Source organism: Phocoena phocoena, chromosome 7, assembly GCF_963924675.1.
Source record: "Phocoena phocoena chromosome 7, mPhoPho1.1, whole genome shotgun sequence".
In the NCBI taxonomy this organism is placed as follows: Eukaryota; Metazoa; Chordata; class Mammalia; order Artiodactyla; family Phocoenidae; genus Phocoena; species Phocoena phocoena.
This window is the reverse complement of record NC_089225.1, coordinates 111,038,894-111,065,522: the sequence shown is the minus strand read 5'-3', so window position 1 is coordinate 111,065,522 and position 26,629 is coordinate 111,038,894. Positions and strand designations below refer to the sequence as shown.

Sequence of the window (26,629 nt, the reverse complement as noted above, 5' to 3'; positions counted from 1 at the left end):
CCAAGTTCACACTCTCTGAGGAACACGGCTCATGGGCCTTCCAAAGCCCGTCCCCTCTCTGTGTCTCTGTCTCTGTGTCTCTGTCTGTCTGCTGGCCCTGTTCCGTACGCCCCTGCCCTACTAACTTCCAGTTACCAAAGGCAACGTGGCCTTCCAGCTCAGACTCACACGGACTGGTCCCTCTGCTGAAAGCACTTCCATGATGCTCCCCTTGCTTTCCCTCCCCCCGCCCCACCTCTACCCATGAAGGCGCACACTCACCACCTGTAGGGGCTCCCAGAGGCCAAATACAGGACGATCTGAGTATCTAAAACCAAAAGAGAAACAGCACGTCCGTCAGCAACGCACTGACTAAAAAATATAAAAGATCGGGCTTCCCTGGTGGCGCAGTGGTTGAGAGTCCGCCTGCCGATGCAGGGGACACGGGTTCGTGCCCCGGTCCGGGAAGATCCCACATGCCGCGGAGCGGCTGGGCCCGTGAGCCATGGCCGCTGAGCCTGCGCGTCCGGAGCCTGTGCTCCGCAACGGGAGAGGCCACAACAGTGAGAGGCCCGCGTACCGCAAAAAAAAAAAAAAAAAAAAAAAAAAACCAAAAGATCCGTGAATGCCTAGTGATACCCAGGCAGGGAGAGAGATGAGGAATATCTCTGAGAGTATTCATTAGCTATTTTAGATGCCCCTTTCTGTCCACGAATCATGTTTCATCCAAGGACATGGCTTTTCCCAGCACTGGTCTTCTCCGTGCTTCTCGGGCTGATTCTTCCCGAAGGCCTGGGTGTCCCGGGCTGTGTGAGTGAGTGGGGCTCCTTCCCCCGTGAGCTTTGATTTCCTGTGGGTCCTGGAAGGTGGGTCAGTTGCGCCACAGGCGTGGAGCCCCCAGGAGTTCTGGGTCCAGGTTCTCCCCCCGCTTCTGCAAGGCAGGTGGCCTCGCGAGGAGGCTGTGTTAGCCCCTGCGTGTTCCGTGAGCTGTGGTTCAGGCAGGTCCCCCGTGTCACCCCAACCCCGCAGGAGTCAGAGTCCTCCCGCCACCCTGACCTCCTCCTGGGAGCTCCCATCGCTCTCGTGAGCTCGTATCACGTGTCTTCCCGACTGCCACGTGGAGTAGGGGAGGAGAGGTAGGCGGGGATCCAGTACACGAACACTGCCGGACCACGGCCCGTGGCGCGTGGGGTCCCAGAAACGAGGGCACGTCCTGTGCCCAGAGTCACCAGAGATGCTCACCATCTTATTGCGGCTCCTCCTTCAAGCTGTACAGAGAGCACTTTGATTGCTTTGGGAAACTCCCCATAGACGTGCTGTAGAGCAGCATCCTTCCTTTTGCCCTTTGTGGGGTGACAATAAGCAGGATTTTGGTCGTGGGGCACCAGACTCTTAATACAGTACAAACATTATTGCCCAGAAACGTCGGATGGGGCTTTGCGAGGTATGGCTCTTCACGACGCGGAACAGCCCTGGTGGTGTAGGGCGACTTCTGCTGGGGGTCGGGGCAGACCCTCCAGCTGCAGTGGCCGGTGTCCCTGCAGCTCCGATCTGGCTGCACATGGGGCAGCCGGGACCAAGGGTGGCGTGGCCGGGCTCTCTCTGCAGCGGGGGCCCAGGGAAGGGAGGCTGGCAGGACCTCCAGCTCAGGCTGGGGCTCAGGACTGGCTTCCTGGCTCAGGGAGGGGACAGGCAAGCCACGAAAGGAGCAGCCCGGGTGCTCCTGCAAACCACCACCTGACAAGTGGCGGAGCAGAACACAGACGGAGAGCAGCAGCAAACCTGGGAACATGGCGAAGGAGGTGGCAGGACGTGGGTGGGCATCAGCTTTCAGAGCAAGGAAGGAGCAGAGCATCAGAGGACAGGACCAAACTCGGGGTGGGGTACCCCAGGGAGCCTGAAGGTAGAGCCAGGTCTCCAGACCATCCCCGCCCTGGTCGGTGGACACAGCACTCCCTGCTCAGACTGGTCAGCAGGGAAACTGCCCAGGTGGGCAGACGAGGGGCTGGACCTTCACTGCACAAACCAGAAAAGAGTCTACGTGCTTTTCTGTAGCCACAGCAACCACGATGTACGTGCCTCTTACTGTCTGATCACGACAAATAAACTCTGCCTGTAGTTAACAAGTGTATTATTCTGCTTTCACAGGATGAAGGTGAGGGCTGGCAGATGTCACCGAGTGTTTTCCTTAATACGATGCAAGAAGGAAACAACGTATACAAAGGTCAGTTGAGCAGAAGAGGTGCGCTCCTGTCCACCCAGTGCGGCCTCAGCCTCTGTTGGGCAGGATTTGGTGCCCAGTCATGAGAGGCTGCAAAAATGCAATTCACAGCCAGGACCTTCTGTCCATCTCTCTTTTAGAATTCCTTTGGGTGGCTTCAAGGCATATAACTGGTAAAAGAGGAAGATGAGAACATAATCTAAACCCCTGTTCTGTTTTAAACCCTTGAGACTCCAGCTGAACATTCTCTTGCTAGGAATGAAAGGGAAGAAGGATTTTCCCTGGATTGTTTAAATTAAGAAAATCAATGCCGTATGTACAGTAAAATGTTTTAATCCTATTAGACTAAGACTCGTGCCTGAACACTGACACCTAAATCTTTTCTCCCATGTTCAGCATACTTAGCAGAGTATAATCTGGCTCATTCGGCAAGTGTATGAATTGGTCTTTGAGATACTCTCATTATACCTTCCTGGAACGGTTACCCAAATCCTGTGGTTCCACTCCACCCTCACAACAAATCCCAACACAGAATGACCTGCCAAGGTGACCCTGGCCATCAGTGTTATTTGGAAATTCCTGAAAAATGCAATAAGGGCATGAAGTAGAATATTTCCAAACTCCAGTCACATGCGTGCCTCCTCCCTAATTCTGGTCTTAGGTGGACAGCACCGCTACTGTTATTTACTTAATATCTATTTTTAATTGATGCACGGTTTTTATCCCAATTAATTGAGCCTCATCCTCAGCAACTATATCAAAAGTCGTTGCAGGTTTGATATGCCGGTTCTATAAAATAAGAATGTCCGTGGACTTCCCCCCAGCAATCCAGTGGTTAAGACTCCACACTTCCACTGCAAGGGGAGCGGGTTCACTCCCTGGTCAGGGAACTAACATCCCGCATGCCGTGCAGTGTGGCAAAAAAAGAATGTCCATGTACCTCCTGAAATTCTTTCACTTACCACAAGTGGCAAAGGTCCCACTCTACCTGAGATGCTGAACGAAGGCAGAAGCACAGGGATAGGATGACCCCAGCAGAATTTAGCGACTGCTTTAATTGGGGGGGAAGGAGGTCAAAGGGTAAATTAACACTGATTAGGTGCCCGAGACGCTGAAGGCTTTGTGTTTTCGTTCCCATCTTACTTACCTTTATAACAACCAGGAGCGGTAAACATCACTTACCCACCATCAGCAGTTCTGATCTTCTATCATGTCTACTGATAGAAGACCTGCCATCATTCACGTTTAAGAACATCAACTCTTTTTCTTTTCCATTACGGTTTATTACAGGATATTGAATATAGTTCCCTGTGCTATATACAGTAGGACCTTACTGTGTATCCATTCTATATAGTTTGCATCTGCTGACCCCACACTCCCACTCCAACCCTCCCCCATCCCCGCCACCCCCTTGGCAGCCACAAGTCTGTTCTCTATGTCTGTGAGTCTGTTTCCCTTTCGAAGATTAGTTCATTTGTGTCATCTTTTAGATTCCACACGTAAGTGATATCATATGGTATTTGTCTTCCTCTTTCTGACTTACTTCACTCAGTATGCTAATCTCTGGGTCCATCCATGTAGCTGCACATGGCATCACCGCATTCTTTTTTATGGCTGAGTAGTATTCCACTGTATACATGTACCGCATCTTCTTTATCCGTTGCTCTGTCGATGGATATTTAATTTGTTTCCATGTCTTGGCTATTGTGAATAGTGCTGCAATGAACACTGGGGTGCAAGTATCTTTTCAAATTACAGTTTTGTCCAGATATATGCCCAGGAGTGGGATTGCAGGATCATATGGCAACTCTGTTTTTAGTTTTGAGGAACCTCTATGCCGTTCTCCATAGTGGCTGCACCAACTTACATTCCCACCAAGATAATACCAACTCTTTAACAAACAATGGTGCCAAGCAATCACTATCAAAGCATCCATTCACTTACATATTCACTCAACAAACATTGATTGACTCCAGTGTGCAGGTGCAATGCTAGCCTGGAGCTACAAAGCTGGCACGTGCCATCAGCAGGCTCACAGCACACCAGGTGCGGTGGCGGTAGATGGGTGGGGACAGTGGCACAAGTTGGATGGCTTGTTAGGCTGGCCTCAGCCGCCTCCGAGGGACCCAGCTAGGAATTGCAGTAAGTCACAGGCCTGGCTGTGGTGCCCCCGGAACTCAGGGCTGGGTCCCAGACAATAGCTGCCGTTTGTGAAGACACCACTTCCCATGACGTCATGTATTGGTCTGTACACACTGGCTTTTGTTTCCTATTCTGCATATCTGTCACCAACCTTCGAGATAATTTTCCAGGCCTTCGAACGCATTAGGTAATTGACCAGCTACTCTTCTTCTGAACACCTCCCTTCTGGAGCCCTGCCAGCTGTCCTCCTTGGGGCTTCCTTTGCCTTCTCTGACTGTCACCCCTTCATTTTCCTGTTACTCCCTCATTTTGGTGGAGCCTGTCCTACTGGGTGTCCTGAGAGGGGCTGCCGGTGGGGAGTCTTAGGTGCCAGGTACATCTCAATGCACTCACACTCGGGATTTGGAAGGCCTGGCTCCCTTGGCCTCTGATGTAACTGCATATGGAGAAAGAAAGAAAAGTGGGGAAGAGCAAAATTCTCACCTACCTTAACAAGGAGCCAGGAGCCCGTGTCTAAAATTGATGCATCAAGAAGCAGCAGTATATGCGTATTATCTAGACATTGGGAGAGAAACAGACAAACAACCAAAAGAGCCCCCGTGAAGCTAGATCACTTCACGCCCCCCTCCCCTGGGCCCCCCCCCCACCTCAGGGCTGTCGTGCTTTCTGTTCCCCTTGCCTAGAATGCTTTTCCCTTCAGGCCTTCTCCCGCCTCACCTGTGCCCACCCCTGACTCCACTTTACTCACCTCCCTCTGACTTCCGTGTGTGTGTTTGCTGTCTCCCCGCAGGGGGTGGGAAGGGGGCGCCAGGTCCATGAGGGCAGGGCATGAATTTCATAATTTACAAATAGATCAGATTTATGAATAAATCTGAATCTAGTCAATGCATTTTTGAATGAATGAATGTGGGAATAAATGCCACTGGACAGTGTAACTGGAAGGCAGAGTTTTTTTATTATAATCTTTTCAATACTCTGACTTTAAAATAAGGTGCATGCATTATTTTGATAAAAACAGTAATTAATTTGGGGGACATCTAATGTTCCCATGGGAAGCCTGCAGACCCACCCAGCGAAGCTCTTGAAACGACCCACACCTGGTGTGTAATATCTGTTTCCATCAAGACTAAGAAAACACAAGCCACTGGGGAGCAGGAAACATGAAGCGTGATTTTCCTAGTTGGCTGTTGGGGCATTTGATGAGCTATCTGTCAGGTCTTCAGTAACTTACAGAAATTAAATGTTTTCACCTGAGAATTCTTTTCATAAAAATCAAAGGTTTTCCTTCTCAGACGAAACATTAGCATTTTAATCACTGAGATTAAGCGCCCTCCTCGGTCACCCCTCATCGTGCAAAAGCTGCCGCAGCTCCTGCTTTCCCAATTCTGGGATAAAAGCTCATTCTCTGCTGTAGGAAAGAGCGGGCCGTTGTTTTCCTTTGAGAGCCATGAACAGCTTCCTGCATTTAGAAATGTCCATGAAATTCTTGAAGGGATTGAGAAGGGCCCTGTGCAAAAGTGTCATGAGAAAAACAAAGTCGCAGTGGAAAACTAGGTCCATTTACATGAACTAGAGGTGAAACCGGGAAAGGCTGCTACGAACTGCTTTATCTGTAAAATATAGTTACAGCTCCAGAAATGGGAATGTCACTGCTTTTACATAAACAATCACATCTTGCTTTCCTTTCTGTTGAATGTTCTGTGTTCCTTTCATTTTGAAACGCATTGCTTCCCAGTCTTAGTAAATCTATCCCCTGAAAAAGCAGTGTAGCTTCCTTTAAATAACAGAGCAGTTTTGCTCTAAAAGATCTTAATGAAACAGGTGGCTTTTGCTGTGGGAGGAGATTTAGTCATCATACAAGGGGGAAATCTGCTAGGAAAGAGTTGTTATTAGTGAATAGCACGTTTTAACACAGTTATAGTATTTTCAAGGGGGAGCGCTTACAATTTGAAACCCACAAAAAAGAAGCATTATGTTATTCCTGCATTTCAAAGTTTTCCACAGTCTAAGCTTATGTAAATTTCAGAAAACGTACAGAGAAGGGGCGGTTGCCTTCAAGCCCGTGAGCCAGCCTCCCCTTTGTGTACTCACACCTTCCAAGCTCACTGCAAAATCCCCCTTCTGTGGGGAGAGGGCGGACAGGCACTCAGGCCAGAGCAGAAACTGAGGTCACCCTCAGACAGGCATACAGGAGGCACACCCCCAAACCTCTCCTGCCCTATCATCCCGTCCCATCGTCTGAGCCCTAGCGGCTGGGCCACCTCTCACGTGGCCACCCTGCTTGGGAAGGACATGTGGGTGAATCAATTCTATGAAAATTTTACCCCCCTGTGATGTGTTTCTTGTCGATTTCTTATAAATCCACACTAGCCACCCTAGAAAAAGGTTTGGGTACTTCCATCATCCTCATTTTCAAAACTCTGCCCCTGAAACTTTGCATCACCCGTTGGTTTCTCCTTGCTGTCTTCCTGGCACAGACTGTGACCAGCCAAGGACTGGCCCCGTCCAGGCCGCACTGCCCTTGGTTGGCTGGTGGGAGGGCGGTGAGCCTAAGAGCCCTCACCGGGCCTGAAATCCAGACAGGCCGACCCCTCTGCCCAGCTAACTGTCCAGGAAGTGAGCCGGGCCTGACCTGTGTGTGGCCATCACCTTGTGATGACCCCTCTCGCTTCCAGAGATCTCCGTGCCAGCCTCTGGGAGCAGCGTCAGGGTCTCCAGCCTGTGGCTTGTGGAGCCGACCCACACTTTGGGAAAACTGGAGCTGCACAGCCGCATCCCGTCTTGCTTCCCTTGCATCCTGTGTGGCCCTGACTCGGACGCCGCTAGGAGGACACGCCCAGTGGTCCTCCGCCTCCTCACTTCCACCTGCTCTCTGGGCACAAGTGTTTTTAGAGTAGCCGCTGTCCTGCCTGGTTCCTCGCTCCTCGAGAGGTGGAGACTGTTGACAAGGAAAGGGAAGACTGTAAGACCAGCAGCTGGAAAGCGGTAGCATGGGGGACCCACCTGCCGGGGCTGCCGCCTGGCTGGAGCCCTGCAGGCGATGCCCTCGCCCAGTCGCCCGTTCTTGGGCATCTGCATCTCGTCGCCCTTTTGCTCCATCTCCCCAGGATCTGCAGCCATTCCTGGCTCACACCACGTGCCGTCCCTTCTCCTTTCCTTTCTCGCAGCTTCTGCTCATCCCCGGCCTCCATGATTTACGTGGAGATTCCACCCTCCTCTCTCATCTGTTTGCCCACTTGACTCTCCGAGAATCTTCTCTGCTGTCCACCTTCACAGTTGACACCTCCTGCTCTGTGCGCCCAGACGTATGTTTCTGCCTGTGACTGTGACTGTCCTCTATGGCTTGTCCTCTAATGCCACCCTTCTTGATGAGCTATGTCGGGGGACACAGTCCTGGCTAGTCTCAGGATCCCGTGCGGTGCTCGTAGGAGAAGCTGTGCTTGAGAAACTTCCATCCCATCGTTCACCGCCTGCCATCCAGGCCCCGCACGACCCCCTTTCTTCCCAAGCCGTAGCCGTTGTCAGACAGAGGTGGGGAAGCCCCTGCCTGGGGCCCCGTGGCCCCCGGTTGCCTTCCCGAGTTGCACGGCATCCGTGCTCCAGGGATGCGCTCCCGGCAAAGTGGCCCAGCGGAGTGGTGGTTGCAGGTTTGGTTCCAGAAATTTTCCATCACATTCTGAACACAAATTCGGGGAAGAGATCTCATTTCCCAAACTGGCAAGTCTTTTTCCGCTGGGAGATCCCCCGATCCGGCAGCCAGGATCCAGTGATCTGCACCTCTGTACAATTTGGAATTCCCCTTCTGAGAAAACAGGTTTATTTCCATTTATTCCAGTGACACAAAATTACCCTTATTTCCTCTAGGGTCACATTTCTCTAACCATCCTCCTAACTGCCAGGCAAAAGGGAAATGTAAAATGTGTATGATTTCAAAAACATCCAAAAAGTGGTACAGAAATAGAGCCGTTGAATTAGGGGCGAGTAGTGGGTACTTGTGTATTCAGTGTTGGCTTTTACTAGGAGCCAGGGTAAATTACTGGTGGGTTGAACTAGCAACAAAATCTCTCCTATTTTAGCACATCATTTGAAGAATAAAAATAATGTAAAACATATTACAGAAACAGTCACCTATAACTGTATAATCCCACAATTAACATGTTATTTTTTACATGTTTTTAATCGTATGGAAGAATACTGTTTGTTTCATACTTTTTTATTGGATCTTTACACGTTAGCAGTTTCCTTCTTTATTTTTTAGACATTATACAGGCACAATCCTTCTGTTTGGGAAGTGGAGAAGGATGTAGAGCAGAAAACTGAGTTTGTGTTATATATCGCAAAACTGCATTCCTCAGTGTCAACCACAAAGGAACGGGCACTTGCCATCTACCTCTACAAGGATTAAATCATGAGCCACTGCGGCTGCTGACTTCCAACACCCCCTGAAAGGAGCTCAAGGTGGAGAGCATACATGAGGCCCTCTGTGCTCTGGGGAAAACTGGCAGAGCAGGTCTTCAGAATAGTTAGATATTTTCAGGAGAAGATTTTATGAGCCCAATTCTTGTATCTCCTCCTATCTAGAAAAGCACTAAAATCCTTCATGGTGACGACTGCTCCTCGAGACTAGCAGGAACCTTCTGCAAAAAAATATGCTCGGTTGCATGTACTCCCCCTTCACCAAAATCACATATATGCTAACCTTCCCCCCTGCCTCTTTAGAGCAGTTTCTCAGAGCTCTCTGAGACGCTGTCTCCCGGGCTATAATCCTCATTTTGCCCCAAATAAAACCTGACTCGCAACTCTCACGTTGTACATTTTTTTTAAGTCGACATTAGTCTTCACGCTGAAAAAATTTCATTTTCTTTTTCTTTATCCTTCTGGAGTACAGACCTGTGGAAGAATAAAGATGAATCGTGGAATGTCCCCCAGGGCTATGATCCCGAACTGATCAAAGAGGACAAACGGAAAGAATTGGAGTCGGAGATCAGGCTGCAGGTAAGACTGCTTTTATGCTGTAGTCCCAGCAAGTCATTCGCTGCAGTGCTTTGTTACAATTTCCTGTTAATAACCTACCCAGAATTTAAGCTATTTTTAACTTCACAAAGAAAACACAAGTCATGCGAAGTCACCTAAACCTTTTGTATTCACCTAGGTTGACGAGCTGATGAGACAGGAACTAAAAAACTTAAAACTAGCTGTGAACAGAGAGAGGGAATTATCGGGCAAAACAGGAAGGAAGAAAGGAAGTAAAGAGGTGAGTGGTCCTTATGCACGGGAAGCAGAGGGCAGATCCCAACCACGACCAGGAGCCCGGCCCCCGCGGGCGGTGGCCCATCCATGCGTGCTGCCCGCGGACCCCGGCTGTCCCAGGCTGATTCTCCGGGAAACGTGCCTACCTTTGGTGAATTTACGTCGGTCCACCAGGTAGCCCTCAGGGCTGTGGGCTCATAAATGAGATAAATCCAACAGTCTGGGAGTAACTTCCCCAGTCCCCCATCACTGCAGATCCGTGGTACCCAAGCCCCACAAGTGGGAGGAGACCTATCGGAGGAGCTGGGGCATGTGTCTCAAATGCCCACCCGTCTCTCCCTTTAGAAGATCTGTAGGGGAAGCCAGTGGCAATGAGCAGGTTCTTTGTGAGTCGGGGAATCCGATGAATTGAATTTTCAGTTGCCACCCATCCGTCTCATAGTGGTTTAGAGTAGCCAGTTGGATTCCAATATTCCATGTTCACATACTAGGGTCCTGAGAGATAAGAGAAAACATACATATTGGTGTCTGCCCCTGCTTGTTGGCAGGGAGCTCCTGGAACCCTTGTAAATTCCTAAGTGACTGAGTAATATTCCATTGTATATATGTGCCACATCTTCTTTATCCATTCATCCGATGATGGACACTTAGGTTGTTTCCATCTCCTGGCTATTGGAAATAGAGCTGCAGTGAACATTTTGGTACATGATTCTTTTTGAATTATGGTTTTCTCAGGGTATATGCCCAGTAGTGGGATTGCTGGGTCATATGGTAGTTCTGTTTGTAGTTTTTTAAGGAACCTCCCTACCGTTCTCCACAGTGGCTGTACCAATTCACATTCCCACCAGCAGTGCAAAAGTGTTCCCTTTTCTCCACACCCTCTCCAGCATTTATTGTTTCTAGATTTTTTGATAATGGCCATTCTGACTGGTGTGAGATGATATCTCATTGTAGTTTTGATTTGCATTTCTCTAATGATTAATGATGTTGAGCATCCTTCCATGTGTTTGTTGGCAATCTGAATATCTTCTTTGGAGAAATGTCTATTTAGGTCTTCTGCCCATATTTGCATTGGGTTGTTTGTGTTTTTGTTACTGAGCTGCTTGTAAATTTTGGAGATTAATCCTCTGTCAGTTGCTTCATTTGTAAATACTTTCTCCCATTCTGAGGGTTGTCTCTTGGTCTTGTTTATGGTTTCCTTTGCTGTGCAAAAGCTTTGAAGTTTCATTAGGTCCCATTTGTTTATTTTTGTTTTTCTTTCCATTTCTCTAGGAGGTGGGTCAAAAAAGATCTTGCTGTGATTTATGTCATAGAGTGTTCTGCCTATGTTTTCCTCTAAGAGTTTGATAGTTTCTGGCCTTACATTTAGGTCTTTAATCCATTTTGAGCTTATTTTTGTGTATGGTGTCAGGGAGTGATCTAATCTCATACTTTTACATCTACCTGTCCAGTTTTCCCAGCACCACTTATTGAAGAGGCTGTCCTTTCTCCACTGTACATTCCTGCCTCCTTTATCAAAGATAAGGTGACCATATGTGTGTGGGTTTATCTCTGGGCTTTCTATCCTGTTCCATTGATCTATCTTTCTGTTTTTGTGCTATTTGTAATGAGGTGGATAGACCTAGAGTCTGTCACACAGTGAAGTAAGTCAGAGAGAGAAAGACAAATACCGTATGCTAACACATATATATGGAATTTAAGGGGAAAAAAATGTCATGAAGAACCTAGGGGTAAGACAGGAATAAAGACACACACCTTCTAGAGAATGGACTTGAGGATAAGGGGAGGGGGAAGGGTAAGCTGTGACAAAGTGAGAGAGAGGCATGGACATATATACACTACCAAACGTAAAATAGATAGCTAGTGGGAAGCAGCCGCATAGCACAGGGAGATCAGCTAGGTGGTTTGTGACCACCTAGAGGGGTGGGATAGGGAGGGTGGGAGGGAGGGAGACACAGAGGGAAGAGATATGGGAACATATTTATATGTATAACTGATTCACTTTGTTATAAAGCAGAAACTAACACACCATTGTAAAGCAATTATACTCCAAAAAAAAAAAAAATTCCTAAGTGATAAGCACACTGGAAGCGTCTTTTGTTACAAAGAGGCAATGCTGGGTGGGTTCCTAGATGGTTCCCAGGTGGGGGCTGGTTACAGGGAAGACCAAGCCATGATTAGAAGCCTGGAATTCTCAGCTCCACCCACCCCCATTCTCTAAAGAGGGGACAGGAGATGGAAATGGAGTTAATAATTGATCAAGCCCACATGAGGAAGCTTCCGTGAAACCCCAATAATAATGGGATTTGGAGAGTTTCCACGTGGGTTAACACATCCACATCCTGGGAGGGTAACACACCCCAATGTCACAGGGGCAGGAGCTCCTGCACTCAGGACCCTCCCAGACCTTGCCCTACATACCTCTTCATCTGGCTGTTCTGTATCCTGTATCATATCCTTTAATGAACTGGTGGATGGAAGTAAGTGCTTCCCTGAGTTCTGTGAGCCACTCTCACAAATTAATCATACCTGAGGAGGGGTTTATAGCCGGTTGGTCAGAAACATAGGTGACAACCTGGACTTGGCAATTGGCATCTGAATTGGGCTGGGGATCAGTTTGGTGGGACATCACCCTTAACGTGTGGGATCCGACTCTATCTCCAGGTAGACAGTGTCAGAATTGAGTTAGATTGCAGGACCCCCCAGCTGGTGTTGCAGAAAACTGCTTGGCGGGGGAGAACCCCGCACATCTGGCATCAGAAGTGTTGTGAACATGGTCCACTTTGATCCAGAGCCAGCCCTACCTCTGGGGCCAGGATACTCCAGGCAGAGGAGCTGGCAGGATTGTGGGCAGCCTTTGCCCTTCGAAGGCTTTCTCAGGTTTCCATGGTCCATCAACTCTTCCTGGGACTCACACACTCCCTCAGAGTTTACCACACTCCCAGCTACATTAGTGACTAGTTTCGACAGCCCAGGGGCTGTATGGTGTCTTTACAGTGGCTCTCTCCTAATGCTTTTTGTGTTGACTTTACAGTGTATAGTTTAACTCTGACTCTGAATGTCCTTCATGGGCCTCTACTGAGGCTCCATCTCTGTAGCCCACTGAGGGCTCTATAGGCTATTCCCTCATCAATAGGAAATAAATATGCCACCCATTGGCCCTATTAATGAATTTCACGTCTTCAGAAAGTGATACTTTCATGACTGAACATGGAAATCAAGCCAAACAAAATGGAAAATGAAGCCAGGAGGTGACTGCACTCCTCCAGCTGAGAATAGTCCTCTTACCCAGCACCTGATCATCAGTCTGGCCCAAGGCCACCCTCTCACTCCTCGCAGCCTGGTGTCTGCCCTCACCATGTCCTAACTCATGACATGTCACAGGGTGAGAAATTGCTATGAATTTCTCTCTTGGAATTAAACTGGTTGAACACACAATAGATGCGCTCAGGGTACCCCAATAGATTGATGGTAATTGTGTAACTGTAGAGTTTTCAGTTCTCAAAATTCCAATCCAAATGACCTTGGGAGACATAATTATGATTTAATTTCATAAGCTGAAACTTAATTAGCTATACTAAATCCCCTCCTTAAGAAGACCATTAGCAGAAGGGGAATGGGCAGCCTTGAACATAGAAAAAGAGAAAGAGGACTCAGAGGGATAGAATTTGACAGTATTATTTCAGCATTATCCACAAACAGTGACTTGATCAGAGATTATACAGCAGCCTGAGTGCTCCTTTCGAAATACAAATATGACCTTAGCACTCCATGCTGAAACCCTTCAATGACACCCCGGTTCCCCCAAGGATAAAGATGACAGGCTTACAAGGCCATGACCAACCTTGCCAGTGTCCTCTTCTTCAGGCTCATCACCCACCTCTCCTCCCTGGCTGCACTCCAGCACGCTGATCTTCCTCTTTGGGCCTCAAACACCCTGTGCTCCCTCCCACCACAGGACCTTGGCACATGCTGTTCCCTCTCAAGAACTGTCTTTACCCCCACACCCTCAGTCCCGAGTGTAGTTAACCCCTACTCATCCTTGGGGTCTCAGTCTAAGCCCTTCTTCCTCAGGAAAGCCTTTTGGGCCCTCCAAAGTAAGTCTGGTTGCTACACATACACTTGACTCTGAGTCCCATGTCTTCCTGGTGCTTTATCACAGTTTTAATGTTACATTTACTGGTGAGATCATTTTGTTTGTTTCTGCCTTCCCAGATCTACTACTGAAGGGCCATGAGTCCAGCGACTATGTGACTGTCTTTTCTGCTCACCTTTGTAACCTTTTCTGGCATGTAGCAAGTCCTCAGCACATAATATTGAATGAATTAATTAATCAAATCTAGGTCCTATGCAGATTGACCCCTATAGGCTAAATAAGTGCCTCAAGATGTCACAGTATGGCATAGGTAGCAATTCAGAGCATCCAGCCACCTCCTTTGCTTATTTCATACTCAACAAGCAACCTTCTGATGAGTTATTATAGTTTCATGTTCATTTTCTTACAAGAAGGAAGGTTACAGAGTCTGTTTCCCTTGGCAATTATATTTCACATTATAATTTAATCTACTTACATTACAGTCTGTTCCACCTTCTGTTGTGACTTAGAGATCCAAAATCAGATCTTGGGGGACATATCATCTTTACTGATTGTTTCATTTAATATTATTTATTGGGCACTGTGTGCCAGGTACAGTTCAAGGCATTTGAGGTACAGAAGATAACAAGACAGACAAAGAGTCTGTACTTTCAAAAACAAGTTTGCAGATATGCAGGACTGTGAATCAACCCTGGATTTGCTGTCACCCCCATTATGACATCACTGAGTGAGGTCCTGACTCTCAGAGGCCATCTCTCTCTCTCGAGCTCCTCTCTTGTTCTAATCACAAAAACTTTAAGGACATAGGAGTTCCTGAAGTGGCCATGAAGCTCCTTGAGGATAAGATTCTTGACTGGCTCTATTTTTTGCATTCCTGAGTGCTAGCATATATAAATGAAAAAAAATGCCATATTTAAATAGAAATTTAGAATCTACATTTAAAAGAAACAAATAAACATTCTACAGTTGAAAAATATGGTATCCAAAAATAAGAAGTCTTCTAACTGGTTTAACAACAGCATAGACATCGCAAAAGGCAGGTTGACGTCAAAAACAAGTCAATAAGAAATCCAAACTGAAGTACAGAAAAAAAAATACTATAAAAAGCAGAATAGAGAAGAAGAGAGATTTGAGACATGGTCAAAAGTTGTAACATATGTGTAATTAGAATTTGCCCCAAAAGAGGAGAATGGAACAGAAGAAATACATGAAAAAGTAATGTTTGTGAATTTTCCAAATCAGATGAAATACACACATCCACAAATTCAAGAACCTTACTGAGGTCCAAGAAGGATGATTACAAAGAAAACCACATCTAGACACATCACAGTCAAAATACTGAAAGTCAAAGATAAAAGGCAAACTCTTACTAGATTTTTTTAAAAGGCACATTTCCTTCAGGATAACAAAAAATAAGAAAGACTACTAAATCTCTCAACAGAAACCATGGAAGCCAGAAGGAAGTGTGAATAGCATCTTTAGAGACTGGAAAGAAATAACTGCCAACCTAGAATTCTATACCCAGTGAAAATATCCTTCAAAAATGAAAATAAAATAGAGACAAACAAAATCTGATTTGACTTAGCAGCAGCAGACCCATAATATGAAAATACTAAAAGGATATTCTTCAGGCTGAAGGAAAAGAATCCCAGATGAGAGAACAAAAGTGTAAGAAGGAATAATCAGCTCTTCAAAATGTAAAATTTGGGCAAGTATAAAAAGCTAACTATTCTTAAAATATTCTGGTTTTTAAAGCAAGAATAAGGGTCTGTACCATACATACAAAGAAAATATATAACAGCAGCAACAGAAAAGTTGAGTAGGAGTAAACGGACTTGTGAGATTGCTGCATTGTTCAGGGAGCCAAAAAGAGCTAATTTAAGGTAAATTGTAATAAATTAATGATGTATTTTATAATTTTTTAAATCATACTAAAATGTATAGCAAAAAAGTAATAGTGAAGATAAGCAGAAATTTTTAAATAATTAATCAAAAAGAATACAGGAAAGGAAAAATAGGAATAAAAAGAAAAGAAAATAAATAATAAAAAGAAAGCAAATATGAATTTGATAGAATTAAATTCAATTAATTTAATCCATAATTACCTAAAATGTAAGTGGACTAAATGTTCTGTTTTAAAAGACAATGATTGCCAGACTGGAAAAAAACTCAACTATATGCTATTTATAAGAAACACACTTTAAGCATAACAAATAGATATGTTGAAAATAAACTATAAACTATAGATGGTAAACTAGAAACCATCAAAGTACTAGCCAAAAGATAGCTAATGTAACTCAGTATCAGACAAAACAGGCTTTAGTTAATAACCACCCTGCACCATCCAAACACCACAGAAAAAATGTGGCCCCACTCCAGTGCACACCAGCAAAGGCTCCATGGGGAGCCTAGACTTCTTCCCTCATGAAGACATAGGAGACAACCCAACACCCTCACTGGAGTGGTGTCAGAGAAGATCAAATAAGGAACAAAGACTTTCATTCCTGCCCATTGGTTGTGAAGCCTTCCCATCCACTATGTCAGTGGAGACTACATGGGGAATCTATCTGGACTCCACCCCCAACCAGTGATAACAAGGCACCCCTCCCTCCCTGCTGGGATGGATCAGAGGCAACCTAGTGGAGAGTCAAGACTTCACCAGTTCCCAGTGGTAACAAGGACACCTTCACCTCAGTGTGAGTGGAGACCACATGGAGAGCCAGAACTCCCACCCCCACCCAGAAATATAAGGAGCCCCTCCCACAATGGATTGGGTAACTTAGACTTCTACCTTCCTGGCAGTAACAGCACAACACACACACACACACACACACACACACACACATACACACACACACACACACTATTCCCCTGCCAGAGCAGTGTCAGAGTTAAAACAACAGATTTAAATTAAGTTCAGAGTCTCATAACATAATACAAAAATGTTTAGGTTTTATTGAAAGTCACTCATCAGAGAAGAACCTGGAAGATCTCAGACTGAAGGAAAACAGACAACAGATGCCAAGTCTGAAGTGTCAGAGATGTTAGAATTACCTGACAAACATGTTAAGGCAGCCATGATTAAAATGCTTCAATGAGTAATTATAAAGCTGCTAGATACAAATGAAAAAAAGAAAAACACAGAAAGCCTCAGCAAAAAAGTAGAAGATATAAAGGAGAACCAAATGGAAATTTTAGAGCTTAAAAGTACAGTATGCAAAATGCTGGATGAGCTCAGCAGCAGAATAGAGGAGACAGAGGAAAGAATCAGTGAATTGGAAGACAGAACAATAGAAATTACCCAATCTGAACAACAGAGAAAATCAATTGGAAAAAAAAAAAAAAGCTAAACAGAGAATTAGGAACTATGGGACTATTAAAAAAAATCATATATTCATGCCATCAGAATCTCAGAAGGAGAAGAGAAAGAAGATGAGGCTGAAAAAGCACTTCAAGAAAGAATGGTTGAAATCTTCCCAAATTTGACAGGAGATATAAACCTGCAGATTCAAGAAGCTAAATGAATACCCAACAGGATAAATCCAAAGACATATGATCTGAGACACATCATAACTAAGCTTCTAACTACAGAAGACAAAGAAAAAATCTGGAAAGCAGCCAGAGAAAAAAATGACCCTTTACCTATAGGAGAAAAACACCTTAAATGACTGTGGGTTGCACACCAGAAACTGAGACAGAAAGAAAGGGCACAATACTTTTTCAAGTGCTGAAATAAAATAACTGCCAACCAGAATCTATACCCAGCAAAAATATTCTTCAACTGTGAAAAAGAAATCAAGATATTTTCAGATGAAGGAGAACTAAGAGAATTTCTCACCAGCAGATTCACCCTGAGAGAATGTCTAAAGGAACTTCTTTAAATGGAAAGAAAATGGATCAAAAAAAAAAAAACCTGGAGCATCAGAAAGGAAGAAATAACTTGGTAACCAAAAATATAGGTAATCTGGGTATCAATGAAATCACAAAACACTCCATGTCATGGACCTCCTGGGTACTTCAGAAATACTAGAGGTGGCAGGTGCTCAGTGATATAACCAAGGATCGTCTACCTCGGGAGTCTCAAACTCAAACGCCTTCAGTGTCAGTCAAGTTCCATAAGTGAGAGAAGCAGGCATAGGACTGTGATGAACTAAACAGCACACGTGACTCAGCTCTGGCCAGTGATTGCCAGGCGGGAAGGCATACCCTGTCCTGCCAGATCTTCCAACTTTTCAAGAAAAGCCAGAAATCCTAACACATTGTAAGTCAACTATACTCCAATAAAAATTTACATATATATATATATGTATATATGTAAATAGGCTTTTCTTCCCTTTCTAAATTATGTTATTTGATTGAAGCAAAAATTATGACATTTGTTTGACTTGGTTCTCAGTGATGCAGAAGAAATATTTAAAACAATATTACAAATGACAGGGGATGGGTAAAGGCATGTAAAGGGAATTAAGATTTTTCTACTTCACTCATAATGTGACATGAGTAGACTCTGATTCACTATGCATATATAATATAACACCCAGAGCAACCACTAGAAAAGTACACAAAGAGATACACTCAAAGAACACTATCAAATGAAATTCTAAAAACGGTCAAGTCACCTACAGGATGACAGGAAAAAGCAAATAAAGAAATTAAAAATATAACCAAAAAATGGTAGACAAGTCCTAATATATTAATAATTACATTAAATGTAAATAGTCTAAACACATCAATTAAAAGACAGAGAATACCAAAGTAGATTTTAAAACATGACCCAACTATATGCTGTCTGCAGGAACCTCATTTGATATATAATGATATAAGCAGGTTGTAAGTAAAAGGATGGAAAGAATATATCATGCAAACAATCAAAAGAAAGCAGGAATGGCTATTCTAGTATCACATAAAGTAGATTTCAGAGCCAAGAAAATTATCAAAGTCAGGGAAGAACTTACATATGATAAAAGAGCCAATCCATCGAAGACATATTAATCTTAAATGTGCATACACCAAACAACAGAACTATAAAATATAGGAAGCAAAACCCAGTAGAACTGAAAGGAAAAACAGACAAATCCACATTCATTCTCAAGAACTGATATAACACTAGACAGAAAATCATCAGCAAGGATACTGAAGAACTCAACACCATCTACAAACAGAGTCTAATGGAAATTTATAGAACACTCCACCCAACAAACAGAATACATATTCTTTGCAATGCCCACAGAATGCATTCCAAGACGGACCTTATCTTGTGCCGTTAAACAAATCTCGACATATTGAAAAGAAATGAAATCACAGAGAGTGCATTCCCCTACCACAATGGAATCAAACTAGAAATCAATAACAGAAAAATAATAAGAAAATCTCCAAACACACGGAAACTAAACAGCACACTTCTAATTCATAGGACAAAAAAGAAACAAGAGAACTCAAAACAAATAATGAAAATACAAGATATCAAAAATATCTGGGACAGGGCTTCCCTAGTGGCGCAGTGGTTGAGAGTCCGCCTGCCGATGCAGGGGACACGGGTTCGTGCCCCAGTCCGGGAAGATCCCACATGCCATGGAGTGGCTGGGCCTGTGAGCCATGGCCACTGAGCCTACACGTCCAGGAGAGGCCACAGCAGTGAGAGGCCCACGTACCACAAAAAAAAAAAAAAAAATCTGGGACACAAATAAAGTAGTCCTGAGAGGGAAATTTATAACTAAACACATACACTAGAAAAAGAGGAAAAAGTTCAAATCCATCATCTAAGCTCCCACCTTCAGAACTTCAGAACCTAGAAAAAGAAGAGCAAAAGAAAAAAAAAAAAAAAACCCACAAAGTGAGAAGAAAAAGATAAGAGCAGAAATCAGTGAAACTGAAAACAGAAAAACAATAGGGAAGTCAATGAAACAGAGCTGCCTCTTTGAAAATTATCAACAAAATTGACAAACCTCTAGTAAGACTGACAAAGGAAAAAAGAAGTCACATATTACCAACATTAGGAATGAAACAAGAGGTATCACTACTGACTGCAGATATCAAAAGAATAATAAAGGGATACTACAAACAACTACACACAAAATTTGACAACTTACATGAAATGAACACACTATTCCTAAAAATACAAACTACTACAACTCATTTAATATGAAATAGATAAATTGACTAGCCCTACATCTATTAAGGAAGTTAAATTGTAATTAAAACAATTCCCCAGGTAGAATCTCCAGGACCAGATGGTTTCACTGGAGAATTCTACCAAATATTCACAGGTAAATTAACACCAATTCTACACAGTCATTTCCAGAATAGAAGAAACACTTCCCAACCCATTTTATAACAAGCTTTTCACCCTTAAGTGAAAACCAGACAAAAGCAGTACAAAAAAAAAAGGAAAAATATAGGCCAATATCCCTCATGAATATATATACAAAAATTCTTAAAATATTTTCAAATAGAATGCAAAAATAAAGGGAATTATAAACCATGACCAAGTGGGGTTTATTCCAGGAATGCAAGCCTAGTTCAATATTTGAAAATCAACAATGGAATCAACTATGTTAACAGACGAAAGGAGAAAAAAAATCACATGATCATATCAATTGATGCAGAAAAAGTATTTGACACAATTTGACGCTCACCCATGATAAATCTCTCAGAAAAATTAGAGAACTTCCATGACTTGATAAAGAGAATCTACAAAAACACCTACAGCTAACCTTCTACTTAACAGTGAAAGACTAAATGCTTTTCTCCTAAGACTGGGAATAAGGAGAGTGTGTCCACTCACTGCACTTTTATTAAACATAGTGCTAGACATTTTAGCCAGTGCGGTAGGACAAGCAAAGGAAATTTAAAAAATAAACAGTCCCTATTTGCAGACGACATGACTGTCTATTTAGAAAATCTCAAGGAATCTACAAAGAAACTCCTAGAAATAAAAAAGTGCATTCATCAAGGTTGTAGGGTACAAGGGGAACATATAAAAATCAACCATATTTCTGTTTACTAGCAATGAACAGATGGACACCAAGATTAAAAATATAATATCTCTTAAAATCACTCAAAAATGAAATACTTAGGTGTAAAGCTAACAAAATGTGTGTAGGACTTGTATGCTAAAACTACACCATGCTGATGAAAGAAATCAAAGAAGATCTAAATAGATAAACATACTATGCACGTGGATTGGAAAACAAAATGTAAAGATGTCAATTCTTTCCACATCAACATACAAGATTAATCCAATTCTTATCAAAATCCCAGAAAGAGGGCTTCCCTGGTGCCACAGGGGTTGAGAGTCCGCCTGCCGATGCAGGGGACACGGGTTCGTGCCTCAGTCTGGGAAGATCCCACATGCCGCAGAGCGGCTGGGCCTGTGAGCCATGGCTGCTGAGCCTGCGCATCCAGAGCCTGTGCTCTGCAACGGGAGAGGCCACAACGGCGAGAGCCCACGTACTGCAAAAAAAAAAAAAAATCCCAGAAAGATAGTTTATAAACATAGACAAGATTATCCTAAAATTTATATGGAAAGGCAGTGAATCTAAAATTGCTAAAACGATTTTTTAAAAGAGGAATAAAGTAAAAAGAATCCATCTACCTAATTTCAAGGTTTATTATACAGCTACAGTAATCAAGACTGTTTGCTATTGGTAGAGGGTTAAACTGAAGATCAATGAAACAAAACAGACAACTGAGACATAGGCTCACACAAATAGGCCTGACTGATTTTTGATGACGATGCAAATGCCATTCAAGGGAGGAAGGATAACCTTTTCAATAAATGGTGCTGGAGCAACTGGATATCTACAGACCAAAAAAAAAAAGAAAAGAACCTTGAGCTAAGTCTCACATATTGTACAAAGAATAACTCAAAACAGATCATGGACTTAGATGTAAAATGTAAAGCTGTAAGTTTTAGAAAAAAAATATAGGAGAAAATCTTTGGGATGTAAGGCTAGCAAAGAGTTCTTAAAATTAACACTGCAAGTGCAAATCCATTAGAGGAATATTTGAACTTCATCAGAATTAAAACTGTTTGCTCAGTGAAAGACCCTGTTAAGTGGGTGAAAAGACAAGCTACAGACTGGGACAAAACATTTGTAAAGAACATATCTGACGGCGAGCTAGTATGTAGAACATACAAGGAACTCTCAAAACTCAACAGTTAGAAAACAAAACAATCCGATTATAAAATGGACAGGAGACATGGAGACATTTCACCCAAGTGGATGTACAGAGGGAAAAAGAGCACAGAAAAGGTGTCCAACATTGTTAGCCATTAGAGAAATGCAAATTAAAACCACAGAGAAATCACTTCATACCTATGAGGATGGCTAAAATAAAAACAATGGCAACACCAATTGCCTAAGATAACGGGGGACAAACTAGATCACTTTTACATGATTGGTAGGAGTGTAAAATGGTATGACCACTCTGCACAAAACTTGGCATTTCTTAAAAAAAAATACAACTACCATAGAACCCAGCAATTGCATTCATGAGCATTTATCCCAGAGAAGTGAAAACTTACACACACACACATACACACACACACAGAGACATTTGTTGCACCTTAATCAACTCATGATAGCCCAAAACTAGAAACAGCAATAAAAAAAAAAAGAGCAAACTATTCATGCATACAATGACCTGGACAAATTTCTTGAGAATTATGATGAATAAAAAGCAAGAAAGTAACATACTCTATGATTCTGCTGATAGAACATTCCTGAAAGGACAAAACTGTAGAAACAGAACAGATTAGAGGTTTCTAATAAAGCTGGATTGGCTGTGGGAGGGAAGCAAGGGTTACTCTGAAAGAGCAACTGGAAGGACCCTTGGGGTGATTGAAACATCCTGGATCTCAACTGTATCAGTATCAAGTCAAGATCATGGCTGTGACCTTGTGAGAAAGTTCTGCCAGATGTTACCCTTAGGAGAAACCCACTAAAAGTTACATCTCTCCATAGCAATTCTTACAGCTGAATGTGAATCCACCATTATCTCAAAATAAGAACTTTAAATTTCAAAATACTGAAAAACATGAAGTATAGCTATGTGCAACCACATATGTGAATCTTGGAATTGTAATACTGATTGGAGGAAGCCAGACCTAAAAGAGTTTATGGGGTGTGGAGTCAAGATGGCGGACTAGGAGGACACAGAATTCACATCTTCTCACAACTAGGGCACCTACCAGGCACTGATGGGGAACCACGGACACCTAAGGGGACAGGAGGTTGTTTTTTTCCTCTTTTCGATTGGAGTTCTGTTTAACCTTGTTGATTCTTTGTTGTTGATTCTTTTATATTTTTATTTTTCTAACAAATCTTTTATTTTTCTAATTTTCTTTCATTCTTTATACTTTGCTATTGTTCTCTCCTTTTGGCTTGTTTCCCACCCACCCTTTTTTTTTTTTTTTTTTTCCTTTTTTCTGTTGTGGTTTTATTTTATCTTGTTGCAGTTGTTTCAACTGTAGTTTTATTTTTCCTAATATATTTTTTATCTTTCTAATTTCATTTTGTTTTTTATTCTTTGATATTGTACTGCTCCTTTTTTTCTTTTCTTTCTTTCTTCCTTTATTTTTTTTTTTTAACCATGCCACAAAGTTTGCGGGCTCAAGGTCGGGCTCGAGCTCCTGTGATGCAAGCTCCAAGTCCAAATAGCTGGATTAAAAGATAACTTCAGACCCCAGGGAATATCAATCACAGTGAGGCCTCCCGGAGGTCCTCATCTCAGCAGCAAGACCCAGCTCTATCCAACTGCCTGCAAATGCCAGAAATGGACGTCTCAGGCCAGACAACCAGTAAGACAGGAATGCAGCCCCACCCATCAAAAGAAATGAACCAACAAAAAAATATGTTACAGACTAAGGAGCAAGGTAAAAACCTACAAGATGAAATAAATGAAAACGAAATAGGCAACCTGCCTGAAAAAGAATTCAGAGTAATGATAGTAAAGATGATCCAAAATATCAGAAACAGAATTGAGAAAATACAAGAAACATGCAACAAGGATCTAGAAGAACTAAAGAGAAAACAAACAGTGATGAACAATATAATTACTGAAATTAAAAATACTTTAAGGGCTTCCCTGGTGGCACAGTGGTTGAGAATCTGCCTGCTAATGCAGGGGACACGGGTCTGAGCCTGGTCTGGGAGGATCCCACATGCCATGGAGCAACTAGGCCCGTGAGCCACAACTACTGAGCCTGCGCATCTGGAGCCTGTGCTCTGCAACAAGAGAGGCCGCAATAGTGAGAGGCCCGCGCACCATGATGAAGAGTGGCCCCTGCTTGCCACAACTACAGAAAGCCCTCGCACAGAAACGAAGACCCAACACAGCCCTAAATAAATAAATAAATTTTAAAATAAATAAATACTCCTCTGTTTAAAAAATAAAAATACTCTAGAAGGAATCAATAACAGAATAACTGAGGAAGAAGAATGGATAAGTGAGCTGGAAGACAAAATGGTGGAAATAACTGCCAGGGTGCAGAATAAAGAAAAAACAATGAAAATAATTGAGGACAGTCTCAGAGACCTCTGGGACAACATTAAATGCACCAACATTCGAAATATAGGGGTCCCAGAAGAAGAAGAGAAAAAGAAAGGGTCTGAGAAAATATTTGAAGAGACAATAGTCCAAAACTTCCCTAACCTGGGAAAAGAAATAGTCAAGTCCAGGAAGCACAGAGAGTACCATACAGGATAAACCCAAAGAGAAACATGCCGGGACACATATTAATCAAACTATCAAAAATTAAATACAAAGAAAAAATATTAAAAGAGGCAAGGAAAAAGCAACAAATAATATATAAGGGAATCCTCATAAGGTTAACAGCTGATCTTTCAGCAGAAACTGCAAGCCAGAAGGGACTGGCAGGACATATTTAAAGTGATGAAAGGGAAAAACCTGCAACCAAGATTACTCTACCCAGCAAGGATCTCATTCAGATTTGATGGAGAAATTAAAAGCTTTACAGAAAAGCAAAAGTTAAGAGAATTCAGCACCACCAAACCAGGTCTACAACAAATGCTAAAGGAACTTCTCTAGTTAGGAAACACAAGAGAAGGGAAAGACCTACAATAACAAACCCAAAACAATTAAGAAAATGGTAATAGGAACATACATATTGATAATTACCTTAAATGTAAATGGATTAAGAGCTCCAACCAAAAGACATGACTGGCTGAATGGATACAAAAACAAGACCTGTACATATGCTGTCTACAAGAAACCCACTTCAGACCTAGGGACACATACAGATTGAAAGTGAGGGGATGGAAAAAGATATTCCATGCAAATGGAAATCAAAAGAAAGCTGGAGTAGCAATTCTCACATCAGACAAAATAGACTTTAAAATAAAGACTATTACAAGAGACAAAGAAGGACACTACATGATGATCAAGGGATCAATCCAAGAAGAAGATATAACAATTGTAAGTACTTATGCATCCAACATAGGACCACCTCAATACATAAGGCAAATGCTAACAGCCATAAAAGGGGATATTGACAGTAACACAATAATAGTAGGGGATTTTAACATCCCACTTTCACCAATGTACAGATAACCCAAAATGAAAATAAATGAGGAAACACAAGCTTTAAATGACACATTAAACAAGAAGGACTTAATTGATATTTATAGGACATTCCATCCAAAAACAACAGAATACACTTTCTTCTCAAATGCTCACAGAACATTCTCCAGGACAGACCATAGCTTGGGTCACAAATCAAGCCTTGGTAAATTTAAGAAAATTGAAAGGGTATCAAGTATCTTTTCCAATCACAATGCTATGAAACTAGATATTAATTACAGGAAAAAAACTGTAAAAAATACAAACACATGGAGGCTAAACAATACACTGCTTAATAACCAAGAGATCACTGAAGAAATCAAAGAGGAAATCAAAAAATACCTAGAAACAAATGACAATGAAAACACTATGATCCAAAACCTATGGGATGCAGCAAAAGCAGTTCTAAGAGGGAAGTTTATAGCAATACCATCCTACCTGAAGAAACGAGAAACATCTCAAATAAACAACCTAACCATACACCTAAAGCAATTAGAGAAAGAAGAACTAAAAAAAACCCCAAGTGGGCAGAAGGAAAGAATTCATAAAGATCAGATCAGAAATAAATGAAAAAGAAATGAAGGAAATAATAGCAAAGATCAATAAAACCAAAAGCTGGTTCTTTGAGAAGATAAACAAAATTGATAAAACTTTAGCCAGACTCATCAAGAAAAAAAAAGGAGAAGACTCAAATCAATAGAATTAGAAATGAAAAAGGAGAAGTAACAACTGACACTTCAGAGATACAAAGGATCATGAGAGATTATTACAAGCAACTATATGCCAATAAAATGGACACCGTGGAAGAAATGGACAAATTCTTAGAAAAACACAACTTCTGAGACTGAACCAGGAAGAAATAGAAAATATAAACAGACCAGTCACAAGCACTGAAATTGAAACTGTGATTAAAAATCTTCCAACAAACAAAAGTCCAGGACCAGATGGATTCACAGGCAAATTCTACCCAACATTTAGAGAAGAGCTAACACCTATCCTTCTCAAACTCTTTCAAAATATAGCAGAGGGAGGAACACTTCCAAAATCACTCTACGAGGGCACCATCACCCTGATACCAAAACCAGAAAAAGATGTCACAAAGAAAGAAAACTACAGGCCAATATGTCTGATGCAAAAACATAGCTGCAAAAATCCTCAACAGGATATTAACAAACAGAATCCAACAACACATTAAAAGGATCATACACCGTGATCCAGTGGGGTTTATCCCAGAAATGCAAGGATATTTCAATACAGTCAAATCAATCAATGTGATACACCATATTAACAAATTGAAGGATAAAAACCATATGATCATCTCAATAGATGCACAAAAAGCTTTTGACAAAATTCAACAC

General features: G+C 42.6%; 1 protein-coding gene across 1 annotated transcript in view; it reads left to right on the top strand.

Annotated features, from left to right (window-relative positions):
- The window catches only part of IQCA1 (IQ motif containing with AAA domain 1), a 168,458-nt gene that overhangs the window by 82,596 nt on the left and 59,233 nt on the right, over window positions 1-26,629 (top strand). The window contains exons 9-11 of the mRNA XM_065880633.1: window positions 2,128-2,203; window positions 9,231-9,337; window positions 9,495-9,596. Of these exons, the coding sequence (XP_065736705.1) occupies window positions 2,128-2,203; window positions 9,231-9,337; window positions 9,495-9,596 (285 nt within the window). The remainder of the gene's footprint in view (window positions 1-2,127; window positions 2,204-9,230; window positions 9,338-9,494; window positions 9,597-26,629) is intronic.